The following is a 15662-nucleotide window of genomic DNA, read 5'->3' on the forward strand; positions in this document are numbered from 1 at the left end:
TATACTCTTATTTTTCAGTGTCACCCCATTAAATTTAATTTCTAAATACAAATATATAAATAAAAGAAATAAATAAAAGAAAAACTGTTGGAATTCAGGTAAGGTCTGTAGTTCAGTTAATAGTATTGTAACAATACTAACTACTTGGTTTCAAAGCTTTTACTGTGGTCAAACAGTATGTTACAGAGTATGGTTGCATAGTAGTAATATGAACATACGGTGAAGCTGTGTGAGTTGTGTACAGTAATTCTTAATACTATTTTTGCAAATGTTTAGATCTAAAATAAATTCGAAATAAAGTTTAAAAATAACATTAAAATGGTAAACTAAAATAAGGGGCATTTATGCACCATTCAACGTTGAAGACAACAACAGGTTGGCATCCGGATATGTTGCTCTGCTCCCTGACTGTGCCTCCTCCTCTGACCTGGCCCACTGCCCTACCCTAGAGGCAGGAGGTGGGAATCAGAGAGGAGTAGTGGAGGAGGGCACTACACACCGCCTACTGGAGAAGGGCGGCATGTCTTGTAACCCCAATCGAGTCCTATTACCTTTACTTATCTTGCCTGCAGAATGGCAAAATTGTCACTCAACTCACCTTATTGTAAGGAATAAACTAGGTAAGTATACATAAAATGTTTGGCCAATGGCAAATCACTCAATAAATATCACTGGTTCTTTCCATCCTTCTCTATTTCACTTAGAGATGGTCACTGAAAACATACCGATTGAAATTAATATCTGGGTAACTGGAATACTCTGACTTCATCTTGGCATTTCGACGTGGAAATGTGCAGAAGAAAGCATTGGCTAAGAGACTGGCAATCTGTTCCTGCGACATTGTGATGGAGTGATTCATCTTCTGTTTCAGAAGCGGTATCGGCTGAGAAAGGAAACAAAAAACACAGACAAGAAGTGCAATAATTAGTTTAGCAATTTCAAAAGCGGAGGCATCAAATTAAAGTAGGAATAATTTCAGGTCACTCGAACTCTTAACTCAGCAATACTGTTAGAAAAATGTACTTGTACTTGTTTGACTAACTGCAGATTTCTAATCAATAATAATGATAGTGCAGAGAACACACAACATTACTTATTACCGAAAAACAAGATTACATTAGCAAGCAAGACATAAAAACACATTACCCATGTAATAAAAATTAAAAACAAAAGATGAAACAGAAAAATACAATGTTGAGTTTAACTATTATTGCACATGCAAAATTTTGTTTTTACTTATTTTGGACAGCAATTTTTCTCTTTTAGTCCTAAATAAAATTATCTAAAAAAAAATAAATAAGTAAAAGTCTTTTCTTTCTAGTTCTGAATGACACTTCACATTGACCATTTCTTTATGAGACTCAAACCCAATTTTATGACAGCAATTAATAGAATATATGTATACAGACTTCTGTATAACCTGTAAAGAAGATATGCATGTTCTAGGTACGCCCTGGCCAGGTGGCTCAGTGAATAGAGCATCAGTCCTGCATGTGGATATCCTGGATTTGATTTCTGGTGAGGGCGGGAGAAGCAATCATTTGCTTCTGTCCCCCTCCCTCTCTCCCTTCTCCTCTCAACGCCAGTGGCTCAACTGGTTCGAGTTGTGGCCCTAGGTGCTGAGGATAGCTCAGCTGATTTGAGCATCAGCAGCAGATGGGAGTTGCCAGGTGGATCCCGGTCGGGGCTCATGAGGGAGTCTGTCCCCCATCCTCTCACTTAAAAAAAAAAAAAGGCATGTTCTACCTAATCATTCCAAGTTGAGGAAAACTTTTGATGTCTGAAATGCCTTCTAAACTCAAATTTATTGACCTTTTAGTTTCAGTGTAATGCACAGGACCTAATTATTGTATCCAGTGGGTTTACTCTATTCTAAATGTTTATACAATATGTTTAAAGACACATGGTAAAACCAAAGACCAATGGCCAACATCTCTTTTACATATCAATTGTCAAATTAAAAGTGCTGGCAGTGGGGGAAGACATCCCTTCTTCTCCCTCTCTCTAATGGCCAGAACTAAGAGTCCTGGATGCTAGAACTAATCACACACCAGTACACAAGAGAACTGTGCTAATCATATCTCAGGACTCAACATCAGAAATCACACTGATGAAAGGCAGGCAAGACAAATCAAAACTGCAATACTATAAAAATGAACTGTTCTCTAAATAACAGAGAACACACATCATTGCTAGAACAAGAGTTTGCTAGAAAAAGAAAAGGTTAAACTTGCTGCTCAACTATTTCTCTTGGAAAAACACAATGGTATACAGACAAAGAAACAAAAAGAATTTATTTTCACTTCAGTATCCAAAATTCTCTCCTTTCAGGCCTTAGCAACCACTATTTCTAAGAAAGGGGAAATGGCTCATATTGATCTCCATTTCCCATCCTATACATTTATTTACGATCCAGCAATAAATTTAGAAAAGGTAACAATGTGTCAACAGCTCAGAATAAATTGGTACTTGGCATTAATAAGAAATGAGATTTAAACTACAATTTACCAACTTGCCCACAAAAATGATTTTAAAATTAATGGTGATATTTGAGGCTTTAACAGACATTAAACACTTCTTGTCCCCCTAATAACTACATAATCTTAAATAGCATAAATGATTTCTGTTCTCTTGGTGAGGAGAAATGTCTGAAAGCTCATTTGGGGCAAACCACAAGATGTAAATCTTACCATCAACTGCTCATCTAAATAAGAGACTATACTCTGGTTTCTCTTCAGATCGCATAAATCTTTTGTCTTTTAAATACAATAAGAGCCTGATTAATATAAACAAAGGTCTTCACAAAAGTGCATGTCCAAATTTGTTTCCTTTAATTTTTTTTTATAAATCTAATATTCACCATTTAGATTTGGTCTAGAGAATATTAATGTGATAAATCATTAAATAACAATACATGCAATTTAACTTGCCAAAGATATATTTTGATAAATTGAAATGTTAATTTCCACAGCACAGATTTACTTTTCGGTAGACAGAGCACAGAATTAAAATGTTCTCCCCATTAACACACTAATAGGAGAACAGTTATTTTAAATCCGGACAAAATGTTGGGGAGCCACAACCTGATTTTCATTCTGCCAATTGATTTGTTATAACTTACAAATTTAGATGCTTTTGAATATATATACCATTAAATAAAAAAGAAAATGTTCTCTCCCTAAGCATTAGGGGGAAATGATTAAGCAATTCATGTCTAAAGGCAATAAACTGTCAATTATGAACTACACATTGAATTCAAAAAGCATTTAATTGTGCAAAACCTAAAGAACAATATAAATGAACAAACAGGCCCTGGCTGGTGGTCCGATGGATAGAGCATCAGCCTTGTGTATGGATGTCCCAGATTAGATTCCCAGTCAGGGCATACAGAGGAAACAGCCACCTGCTTCTCTCTCCCTTCTCCACCCCTTCTATCTGTCTTCCCCTCCTGCAGACAGTGGCTGACTGGTTTAAGCGTAGGCCCTGGGTGCTGAGGATAGCTCTGTTGGAGTGCCATCAGCCACAAGCACTAAAAATAGCTCGTTACTTGAGCATCGACCCCAGATGGGGTTGCCGGGTAGATTCCAGCTGGGTCACATGAAGGAGTCTACCTCACTATCTCCCCCCCCTCTCACCTAGAAAAAATAAATAAATAAATAAATGAACAAAACAGAAACAGACTCATAGATACACAGAACAGACTGATGGCTGCCAAGGGGAGGGTATTGGGGACTAGGCGAAAAGGTAAAGGGAATAAAAAATACGAATTGTTAGTTATAAAGCAGTCATGAGGATGAAAGCACAGCATAGGGAAAAGAGTCTATATTACTGTAATAATTATGTATGGCGCTAGGTGGGTATTGGAAATATCAGAAAGAACACTTTGTAAAGTATATGACTGTCTAACCACTATGCTGCACACCTGAAACTGATACCAAATAATATTGAATGTAAACTGTAATTGAAAAATAAAAAAACATTTAATTAAGCACAATGTTAAACTTGGGGACACAAGGAGGATCTCCCTTGAAGAAAAACATAATCAAGGGAGCTACATAAAGACATAAATTATTAAATAATGTGCTAGATATGGTCTGAGTGCTATAGGAGGTATTAAATTTAACTGGGAGAAGTAGGGAAGGCTTTTCAGGGGAAGTAAAAGTTAGAGCCTAAGAGGTAGTAAGAGATTTTACTAGGTAAGAAAAAAACAAAGGAGGTAAAGGAAAAAGAATGAACCTGAAACATAAGCAAGTAAATACAGGCATACCTTGTTTTATCAAGTATTACTTTATTGCACTTTGCAGACATCTTGTTTTTTTGTTTTGTTTGAAGTGAGAGCAGGGGAGATAGTGAGACAGACTCCCACAGGTACTCCAACCAGGATCCACCCAGCAACACATCTGGGCTGATACTTGAATCAAGCGAACTATTTTTAGTGACTGAGGCTGACGTGCTTAGACCAACAAGCTATACTCAGTGTCCAGGGCCAACATTCAAACCAATCGGGCCGCTGGCTGTGGGAGAGAAAGAGGAAGAAAAGGAGGAGAGGGAGGGAGAAAGAAGTAGATGGTTGCTTCTCTTGTATGCTCTGACGGAGAATCAAATCCAGGACATCTATACACTGGGCCAACACTCTATCCACTGACCCAACCAGCAGGGCTGTTTATTATTGTTGTTTTTTTTTTTAATTTTTCCACTGATTTGAGAGAGAGAAAGAGAGGAAAAGACAGTGATAGGGTGGGAATGGAGGGGGAGAAAGAGAAAAAGAGAAAGAGAAGAAGAGGGAAATGGAAAGAGAGAAGCATCAACTTGTTCCACTTAGTGTTTCATGTACTTGTGCACTCATTGGTTGCTTCTCATATGTACTCTGACCACGGATCAAACCTGCAACCATGGCAAGCCAAGACGATGCTCTACCCACTGAGAACCGGGCCAGGATACAGATACCTTGCTTTCTTTTTCAAAAAAAATAGTGAAGGTTTGCGGCAACCTGCATCCAGCAAGTCCCATCACAACATCTTTCCAATAGGCTCAGATGATGCTTAGCATTTTGAGCAATCAAGTATTTTATAATTAAGGTATGTACATTGTTTTTTTAGCCATATAGCTATTCCACAGTTAATACACTATAGTATAGTGTAAACATAACTTTTATATGCACTGGAAATAAAAAAATTCATGTCATTCACTTTATTGTGGTATTTGTTTTATTGCAGTGGTCTGGAACCAAACTGTAATATCCCCAAGGTATGCCTATAGTTTCCAACATAAACAACCAACTGAGTTTTACCCTGCTCACTAAAAAAACTTATTTCAGATACAAAGCATTGATGAGGTAAAATTAAAGTTGCGCGAGATTGGAAATGGCACAGTGAAACGCTAACAACACAGCACACTAAAAACCACTCAGTGGTTCTCAGCGGAAGGTGGCAGCTGGCTCACAGGCATCTGGACATGGTTTTTGGTTGTGCCAATGATTAACTTGTAGTTTGGGGTGCCCCAATGACAGACTGAAATTATGAAACCATTCCACGCATTCGGAAACTGTTCCACCCACATGTCCCTAGGGCCTCTGGAGCAACAGTGTTAAGCAGAACCCTGGCTAGCATGCAGCAAGCAGAATGGCTCTAGCAATAAAAGACAAAGGAAAATTCAAACCACTGCTGTGAGAAACATGGGAGAAAAATCTTGTGGAAGTTTGAAAATATGTATGTAAATTCTTTGACACCCCCTTCTTTTAAGTAGAGCTCAATTACCATGTCCTCACGTGTGGACTACATTTAGTAATTAATTTCTAGTGAACAGGAAAAAAGCAGACATGATGCTGGGTGCCTTTAAAAACCTGGTCAGCCCTGACCGATTGGCTCAGAGGTAGAACACTGACCCAGCGTGTGGATGGCCTGGGTTCAATTTCAGGTCAGGACACACAGGAAAAGTGCCCATTGGCTTCTCCGCCCCTCCTCCTCTTCTATCTCTCTCTTCTCCTCCCACAGCCATGGTTCCTTTGGAGCAAGTTGGCCCCAGACACTGAGGATGGCTCCATGGCCTCACCTCAGACACTAAACAATGGCTCCAGATACAACTGAGTAGAAGCCCCTGATGGGCAGAGCATCACCACCTCGTGGGCTTGCCAGGTGGATCCCAGTCAGGAGCATGCAGGAGTCTGTCTCTCTGCCTCCTCGCTTCTCACTTAAAAATATATATAAATAAATAAATACCAGGTCAAAAAGGCACGACACTTCCTCACTCTGTCCTTTGTGTAGCCTGTTCTGGGGAAGTTAGCAACCATGTTATTAGGACATCCAATAAGCTTATGGAGAGGCAAGCCCATCAGGTGCTAAATTTTGAAGTAATTTGTCATATAGCACTAAACAATTGAAAAAAACTAAACAAAATGGAATGTTACCAGCTATTTTCTTCTGTTTTTCAAAGTTAAGAGAACATATGAGCTCATTTGTTATACAATATACCACTGGGGGGGGGGGGCTAGCATTAAACCATTTGGAAGATAAAATGTTCTAAATCCATTAGTATGTTTTAAAATAATCACTGTTATATTTTTTAAAGTTAGAGACTGTTTAAACAAAAAGAGAAAAAGAAGTCTCAGCAAGCAAATTTCACCAGTGTAAACTGAAGCTCAGAAATTGAATGCTGCATTTTTAATGTCCTTTTGTAGCCTTCTCTTTAGCCTCTAACCTTTTCTAGCAAAATCAACATATTCTGTGGCAAAAACAGCCATCTCTGCCTTCTGCCTCTCTGACCTAAGCCATTAGAGTTTACCTGTGAGTCACAAGAAAGTTACTAGGGAAGAAGTTGTATCTACTCACCTGAGTACAAATATTTGGTAGACAGAGTGCAATTTTCACCATATCAGGCAAAATGGACTGATATAAATGTTGGGCTTCTGCTTCTTCAAGTACCTGAAAACCAATGAAATGTTATCAGTGAAGTTTGTTATGAACTTAAATTATATTTCTGTTTTTCATAGGATCCCATCATAAGGCACATTATCAATACCAACAGGTGTAAAGTTAGGTGAGCTTACAAATTCATTTCCAAATTAACCTTACTGAAAACTAATTAAGTATCCCAAAAATCAAGTATCTTTCATTAACCATTACAATTAAATAAACTTAGAAATATACTACAGTCTGCCCTTGGTTAAATCAACTAAAAACTGCTTGACTATTAAAACTCTCTCAGGCTTGATTGGTAAGTGACACAGTGGATAGAGCACTGAACTGGACACTGAGGTCCAAGGTTCGAAACTCTGAGGGTTGCCAGCTCGAGCGAAGGCTTACCGACTTGAGCGCAGGGTCACTGGCTTGAGCATGAGAACACTGACATGATCCTATGGTCGCTGCCTTGAGCCCAAAGGTCACTATGGGCTTGAAGCTCAAGGTCGCTGGCTTGAAGCCCAAGGTTGCTGGCTTGAGCAAGGGGTCACTGGCTCAGCTGGAGCCCCCCCCAGTCAAGGCACATAACAGAAAGCAATCAATAAACAACTAAGGTGCCATAACTATGAGTTGATGCTTCTCATCTCTCTCCCTGTTTGTCTCTCACCCTTCCTCTCTCTCTTTCTCTCTCTCTCTCGCTTAAAAAAATATCACTTATTTATCTGATACAGTATTACTGTACTAGATTTCTTCAAAACTGTCAACACTTCAGACTTATGTCTAATGCTGCCTTAAAAACACAAATAAAATTCAAAATGTCATTTGAAAATATAACCAACCCAACATGTTTGACATGAAATACATAATTTAAAAATGAGCATGATTTTATTCCTTCTCATATATTATTAGAGTATCTTTATGCAAATCTGACTTTTACAAATTATTATTTTTATTAACCTATTAAATGCAAGCCAAGATATAAGTAGTAAAAGATTTTTAAAAGGTAAAATAATTTAACTTCAAGAGTAGCAAAAACCTTAAATAATAAGCAATTATTTATAGTATGTCATATAATATTATGTTGTTTATTTATAATGATGATGATGATTATAATGAAGACAATAATTTACATTATGGTAAAAAGAAAAGCTTCATTAAATTTTCCTACAAGTGAAGCCCTGCTCTCTATTGAATATAGGGGGTCCTCAAGTTACAACACAGTTCCATTCCTATGACAGTGACATAACCTGAATTTTGGTGTAAGTTGAAAATCACTCCCTAGCCTAACACAAATGGAACACTTGCACTTTTAACAGTCCAAAATGGCATAGTTAAGCATACTAGGAATGCCAACTCCCTCACTCATATGCTGCATTACTACGTATTCTTCTGCCATGCGCAAACCAAACTAGCTCACCCATGTAGCCAAAACACGCATGTCTAAATTTTTTTAAGTTTTTATGGGAGTGAGCATGGAAAACTCAAAATGTTGTATGTTGAGACTGTCGTAACCCGAGGACCCCTGTATATGTTATTTACTCTCCTCCTCTCATCTATGTAACACTATTTTATACATCTTGCATTCTAGTACCAAGCAGAGTACTTAATACTCACTGTTATTTGCTGAATAAAGAGTTAATAAAAATTAAAAATTGTATTTTATCCTGAAAGTATCCCTGCAGAGTAAAAAGCATAATGCCAAGTAAAGGAACTGAAGCTGGAAGAAAGTAAAGCAGTTTCCAATGTTCAATTAGTGGCATACACCGAGACTAGATGCCAGGGCTCTTCTTCCTGGTTCCCAGGAAGGACATCTTAGAAAACAGCACTGGCCCTGAAACTGGAAGACCACAGTTAGAGGCCCAGATCTGTATCTACTCTCTGCACTGACACAGAAACACCCCTGAATTCTTTATTTCTTCATCCATAAAGAAAATTCTAACTCTGTTTAACATATAGAGTTATAAAGGCTCAGATCTGTTTTATAAATTCTAAAGCTCCACATACAAACCACAAAGCATTATTATCTAATGCACTAGCAATTTGCAACCTTTCTGGAGCCTGCTCCTCCTTTTACAACCTCCAGGTCAATTAACTGCCAAGTCCTACTGACTGACCCAGCAGGGCCTTACATAGTCACTGCCACTTCTTAATCACTACTAATACCTGTCTCAGCTCCTCATCCAGTCAAACCAAGACTACCACACAACCATACTCTAGCTCAGGGGTCCCCAAACTTTTTACACAGGGGGCCAGTTCACTGTCCCTCAGACCGTTGGAGGGCCGGACTATAAAAAAAACTATGAACAAATCCCTATGCACACTGCACATATCTTATTTTAAAGTAAAAAAACAAAACGGGAACAAATACAATATTTAAAATAAAAAACAAGTAAATTTAAATCAAGAAACTGACCAGTATTTCAATGGGAACTATGGGCCTGCTTTTGGCTAATGAGATGGTCAATTTGCTCCTTTCATTGACCACCAATGAAAGAGGTGCCCCTTCCGGAAGTGCAGCGGGGCCGGATAAATGGCCTCAGGGGGCCGCATGTGGCCTGCGGGCCGTAGTTTGGGGACCCCTGCTCTAGCTGCTGCCCTGATTCTAGCCTACCTTTTGTTTCTGCCCCAGCACAACCAGGTATGTCCCTGCTGTACTTGACAGCTTTCCACAGCTCTTCATTGCCTTTTCAATACAGTACAAACCCCATGGACGAATAATGAAGCTATATAGCTCTAGAAGCTTATCTAGTCTTATTTAGAGAAACACACACACACACACAACCTTCTGTGCATTTTACATACTAGGTGACTCAGCATTTTCTAACACCTACCTGTGTTTCCACAGATACAATGTGCACTTTTCCTGAAATATCTTTCCTCCTCAGCTCTAAAACTTAACTAATCTTTCAATGTCTTGCTCAAGGAACATGTTGCTTCAAAGTCTATCCAAATTGACTTACCAAACTAGAAGGTAACTCTCCCACTTGTAATGTATTTGTACTTCTTTTCACAAGACACTTAAGACTTCTGCTTTATGTTGTGGTTATTTATAGATATGCCTTCTAGTGCTTTCTAGAAGTTCCTTTGAGATAAGATTTATGTTGATTTAAACAATGACGTGCATTGGTAACATTCTCAATAAGAATATTTGTTGCCCTGGCCAGGTAGTTCAATTGGTTAGAGCTATGCCAATATGCCAAGGTTGCAGGTTCAATCCCCAGTCAGAGGACATGCAAGAAACAACCAATGGAGGCGATGATAGCAGAATCACTTCTTGGCCTTTTAGCAAAGGTCAATGAATGCATGAGTAAGTAGAACAACAAATTAAGGTTCCTCTCTCTCTAAAATCAATAAATAAGTTTTTAAAAAGAATATTCATTAAATTGACTGACACTTCCTATCACAGGCAATTTTGCAAAGCTCCTCCACTTCCTTCTCTCCACTGCCTACCAGAATCTCCACTGCTTAGGACAAATACTAGAATTGTCTGTTTGTTTTTAAAGAAAAGTAAATCAAACTGCATATGAACTGAGCTTTCTATAAAATACCTTAAATTTATTGAAGCTATCTCTAGAGCTTCCCTAGTCTGACAGGTAGATTCCTATTTCAAAATTTAAAAGAACGTAAGACAGAACTATTTAAGATCATTATATCCACCCATTCTTCAGGCATGTTTTTAGATTACAAAAATGAAATATTAGAGGGGAAAAAAACAATTATAGTACTAAATTATGTAAGGATAGAAAAATCAACTGGAGAAGGTGAATGTTTCTGTTCTGTTCACGACTCAGACTGACACTTTGAAGAGAATGTGACAGCTTACAAGAAAACAAACTCACTCATTCCCTGTAATTTCTGAAGATTCATGCAAGTCTGACAGGCCAACCACAGAGAGTGATCTCTCATGTGTATCACCCGTGACAATTACAGTTTCAATAAAAGTGTTCTCCAATTTTAATAAAGTCAAATTGGTTTTCAGGAAATAGCTAGCCTAATATTTTCATATTTAAGAAGGCATATTTCACAAATTATTGAACTAATTTGTGGACCTAAATAAAATGGCCCCCAAATTTCTTTTATTTTAAAGTTACTTCTTGATTTTTTTTTTTTTTTTGTATTTTTCCGAAGCTGGAAACAGGGAGGCAGTCAGACAGACTCCCGCATGCGCCCAACCAGGATCCACCTGGCATGCCCACCAGGGGGCAATGCTCTGCCCATCTGGGGCGTTGCTCTGCTGCAACCAGAGCCATTCTAGCACCTGAGGCAGAGGCCACAAAGCCATCCCCAGCGCCCGGGCCAACCTTGCTCCAATGGAGCTTTGGCTGCGGGAGGGGAAGAGAGAGACAGAGAGGAAGGAGAGGGGGAGGAGTGGAGAAGCAGATGGGTGCCTCTCCTGTGTGCCCTGGCCAGGAATTGAACCCGGGACTCCTGCACGCCAGGCCGACGCTCTAACACTGAGCCAACTGGCCAGGGCCTACTTCTTGATTTTAGAGAGAGAAGAAGGGAGAGAAGACCAGAGAGACAGAAACATTGGTCTGTTCCTGTATGTACTCTGACCAGGAATCAAACCAGCAACCTCTGCATATTGGGACAATGCTCTAACCAACAGAACTATCTGGCCAAGGCCAAAAATGCTACCTTATGACATCAAAAAAGGTACAAAATGAATATGGTACAGGGAGCAAGGGATCTGAAAGGCTGTGATAACTGAGGTCAGCAGTGATGACTTAGGAAAAGGCCTGTGCTGAGTGAGAAGCCATCCTCCCCCTCTGTCCTCTTCAGCTTTGGCTCCAAATAGCTATTAAGAGTTTCCCTATGAATTTTCAAAGTCCTATGACTCAAATCTGGAAAGGAATGATAAGAATCACAGCTCATTATAAGCATCTGATATAATTTTAAGGAGAATACAAAGAGCCTTTTAAGTGTTTGTTCTATAACTTACGCAGGAAAAAATCTTTGTCATTATGTTAATTTGGTGGTTATTTAACATGGAATAAATCAAGCTCCTGTAGACACTTTCCCATCACTGGTTACCAGATGAGGAAAAAAGGGTGGGGGGAGTGCTGTGATGGAATCTCCTTTTAGTCTTAGTTTCCTATTCCACAGCCAAGCTCTTATTAGCCAGTACAGAAAAGAAGAAGAAGAAATTAAGTGAGAAGGCCCTCCTGCTAATCCTCACAACTCTATATTCCATCTCTCCTAGTCACTGTTTTGTTCCTCTTAACATAAGTCTGCATTAGTTTCTTACTTTACTCAGAGAACAAGCTATTAATGGCTTAAAATTTACAGGCTTTTCTAGATAGGTACAGAAATTTCACCATGTACCACTAAATCCAAATAATTAACAACTGATCTGAAAACACAAGCAATTTAGGAAGAATATCCTCATCCAATTCTTGAAACAAAATATGCATCCAATCAAAAACAGCCACACTATTACCTATACAAATGTCATTATATAAAAAGAACAGAATTGTGTAGGTTTATGAAACATGAAGGAAGTCTTCTCTAAACAATATTTACTGATAATCACTATCTTTTTTTTACGCTGATAATAAAATTCAGAGCATTCTTACCTAAGAAAGGACAAAACATGATTATACACCCTCATTATATTCTGTCTCCAAAGAAGAATTAACTTCTGAATACCATCATGGTAAATAATTATCTTTAGGAAATAATCCCACACTAGCACAAGATGCTGACATGTCCTTCTCATCTCTCATTTCTATCACTGTGTGACTACATGGTCATATCCATCAATCACTTTAGTAAACACCACCAAACCAAAACACTATTACATACAAGTCAACAGATATTTTCAGTACCTACAGTCACACTATTATTCTTCTTTTATAAACAGAAAATCAAACTCAACACGATAAAATTTCAGAAAATACATAATGTTAATGTAAGTTTTCTAGTCCTACTAGCAAAATGGACTTAATTTGTCATAGAACTATAAGTGAGCAATAACTTCAATCTTTTATTATTGTTTATACTTTTAAATTTAATGAGAATATTTTGAACTATAAGAAATACTTTCAAATTACTTATTTTTATTTTTAAGTAATTTTTAAGATAGTTCAATGACAGCTTCTCACATTCACACCACTAGGAAAATAATTTGCCATACAAATCAAGTCATGTGCACACACACAGATTATAGTGCTAATTCTTAATTTAACTCTTAAATGACCTAGTATGAACCAGTAATCAATATTACAGTCTGAACCTCAATATTAATAAGGCTGAAACAAACATAATTTTCCCAAAAGATCTGAAGCCATCTCCTGGTGGAAGATTTTTTTGGGGAAAAAAAACACAACACAAATGCATTAGTAATGAAAAGAAATACTATTAAAATGAAAATATCATTTAAAAACATTAACCAAGTTCTGCTCAGCAACTCAATTATTTCAGGTAATATCCACTCTAGAAAAAACTCAAAACATGACAAAAGGATGTTGATAAACCTCTGAAGTTCCCCATGAAGAGATCCAACCAGTAGTAGCTTCCAGGTAGCAAAAGCAGCAAGATGTCAGAAACCGAGGAACCCAGTACAGTGCATACACAACTTCTGCACTGTCCATGCCGGTAATCACCCGCCAAATGTGTGTACTGAGCACCTGAACTGTGGCTACTGTGACTAAACAACTGAATTTCAAATTTGATTTTACTTTATTTCAACTTAATAGCCATATATGACTAATGCTACTGTATGGACAACACAGATTTAGTCCCTGTTGCAACTCTACTCCATCTCAACAAAATAGTCACCACAGCAATCCAAATATAAGATTCAAAAGTTCCCAGGTATCTATGGTATATGACTAGATGATACAAATACTTAAGGCTAAATCTGCATTTTTTTTTTTTTTTTTTTTGGTTTGGGGACTTTTAAATGCACCTAATTTAACTCAAGTGTATTGGGCTACTTTTGGTTACTATAATTCATTCTAAAATACAGATGAGTTCAAAAACGGTCAACTATTCCTTTTGAAAGACTTTGGATTTAGAGCCCATATAAAACTAAAAGCATGTGACTGACAGCTGATATAGACAGCATTTAGATGCATCAAAAAAGAAAAAAAAAAGATTAAGAGTACAGGCTCAGCCCTGGCTGGTTGGGTCAGTGGTAGAGTGTCTGCCCCTCCTATAGATGTCCCAGGTTCAATTTTCTGTCAGGACACACAGGAGAAGCACCTATCTGTATCTCCTTCCTCCCCTTTCTCCCTCTCTTCCCCTCCCACAGACATGGCTCAATTGGTTTGAGCACATCAGCCTGGGTGCTGAGGATGGCTCCATGGGGCCTCTGTCTCAGGCACTAAAAATAGATGGTTTTAAGTATGGCCCTAGATGGGCAGAGCATCAGCCTCAGACAGGAATTGCTGAGTGGATCTCGGTTGGGGTACATGCAGGAGTCTGTTTCTCTATCTCCTCTCCTCTCACTTGGAAAAGAAAAAGGAAAATAAAAAGAGTTCAGTCTCAGTCTATCACCTCAGTCATTAATTCTTTTCTTGCATGGAGAGAATAAAAAGGCAAATGGGTCCCTAAGCTGTGGATTAGCTGAGCTCAGGAGTCTGAGGGAGAGAACAGCTAAGTAGGTGGACCTCCATGCTCTAGTTAATTCTGGTGTGTTGCTATTTAGCTCAAGCACATATGGAGTATAAACTGTCCCCAGGACACTGTATTGAGCACTGTATGAGAGACAAACACAAAGGTAAATAATACAAGGTCTCTGTCCCCTTGAAACATACTACTTTTGAGGGTAAAAATGCCATATAAACACATCCATGAGGATTATGTGTACCAGCCTCACTTTTTCACTCTACCAACTACCAATCTCAAATGGTCAACTATAATTTTACACAAATAAGGAAGAGACTGTGGCTTAAGACTGCAATTTCTGACCTGACCAGGCGGTGGCGCAATAGATAGAGCACTGAACTGGGACACAAAGGACCCAGGTTCAAAACCCCAAGGTCACTGACTTGAGCACAGGCTCATCTGGCTAGAGTGCGGGGTCACTGGCTTGAGCATGGGATCACAGACATGGCCCATGGTCACTGGCTTGAGCCCAAAAGTTGCTGGCTTGAAGCCCAAGGTCGCTGGCTTGAACAAGGGGTCACTCATTCTGCTGTAGCCCCCTGGTCAAGACACATATGAGAAAACAATCAATGAACAACTTGGTGCCACAACAAAAAATTGATGCTTCTCATCTCTCCCCTTCCTGTCTGTCTGTCCTTATCTGTCCTTCTCTCTGTCTCTCACTAAGAAAAAAAAAAAAAGGATTGTCATTCCTGTGTGTTGATCCACTATCCTTGAATATCTTAAAGTTAAAAAAACGTTTACCAAGTACCAGCCATGAACTGGAGAACACTAACATGCCTGAAGTTGTCTCATGAAAGATGCAGACATTTTTTTTTTTTTGACAGAGACTCAAAGAGAGGGGTAGATAGGGACAGACAGGAATGGCGAGAGATGAGAAGCATCAATTTTTCATTGCAGCAACTTAGTTGTTCATTGATTGCTTTGTCATATGTGCCTTGACCAGGAGGCTATAGCAGACTGAGTGACTCCTTGCTCAAGCCAGTGACCTTGGGCTCAAGCTGGTGAGCTTTGCTCAAACCAGATGAACCTGCACTCAAACTGGTGACCTCAGGGTCTCGAACCTGGGTCCTCTGAGATCACACATTCTGTGGCAAGTGTGTGGTGGCATGTACAGGTACTACTGTGAGCACAGGGAGTTTTTAGTAGAATCTA

General features: G+C 38.7%; 1 protein-coding gene across 6 annotated transcripts in view; it reads right to left on the reverse strand.

Annotated features, from left to right (window-relative positions):
* Positions 1 to 15662, reverse strand: part of PARG (poly(ADP-ribose) glycohydrolase) — a 169656-nt gene that overhangs the window by 113994 nt on the left and 40000 nt on the right. For all 6 annotated transcript variants that reach the window (XM_066242781.1, XM_066242780.1, XM_066242779.1 and 3 more), the window contains 2 exons: positions 6828 to 6920; positions 726 to 883 (listed from right to left, as the gene is read on the reverse strand). In XM_066242781.1, coding sequence (XP_066098878.1) covers positions 726 to 883; positions 6828 to 6920 — 251 coding nt within the window. The remainder of the gene's footprint in view (positions 1 to 725; positions 884 to 6827; positions 6921 to 15662) is intronic.

Source organism: Saccopteryx bilineata, chromosome 9 (genome assembly GCF_036850765.1).
Source record: "Saccopteryx bilineata isolate mSacBil1 chromosome 9, mSacBil1_pri_phased_curated, whole genome shotgun sequence".
NCBI lineage: Eukaryota > Metazoa > Chordata > Mammalia > Chiroptera > Emballonuridae > Saccopteryx > Saccopteryx bilineata.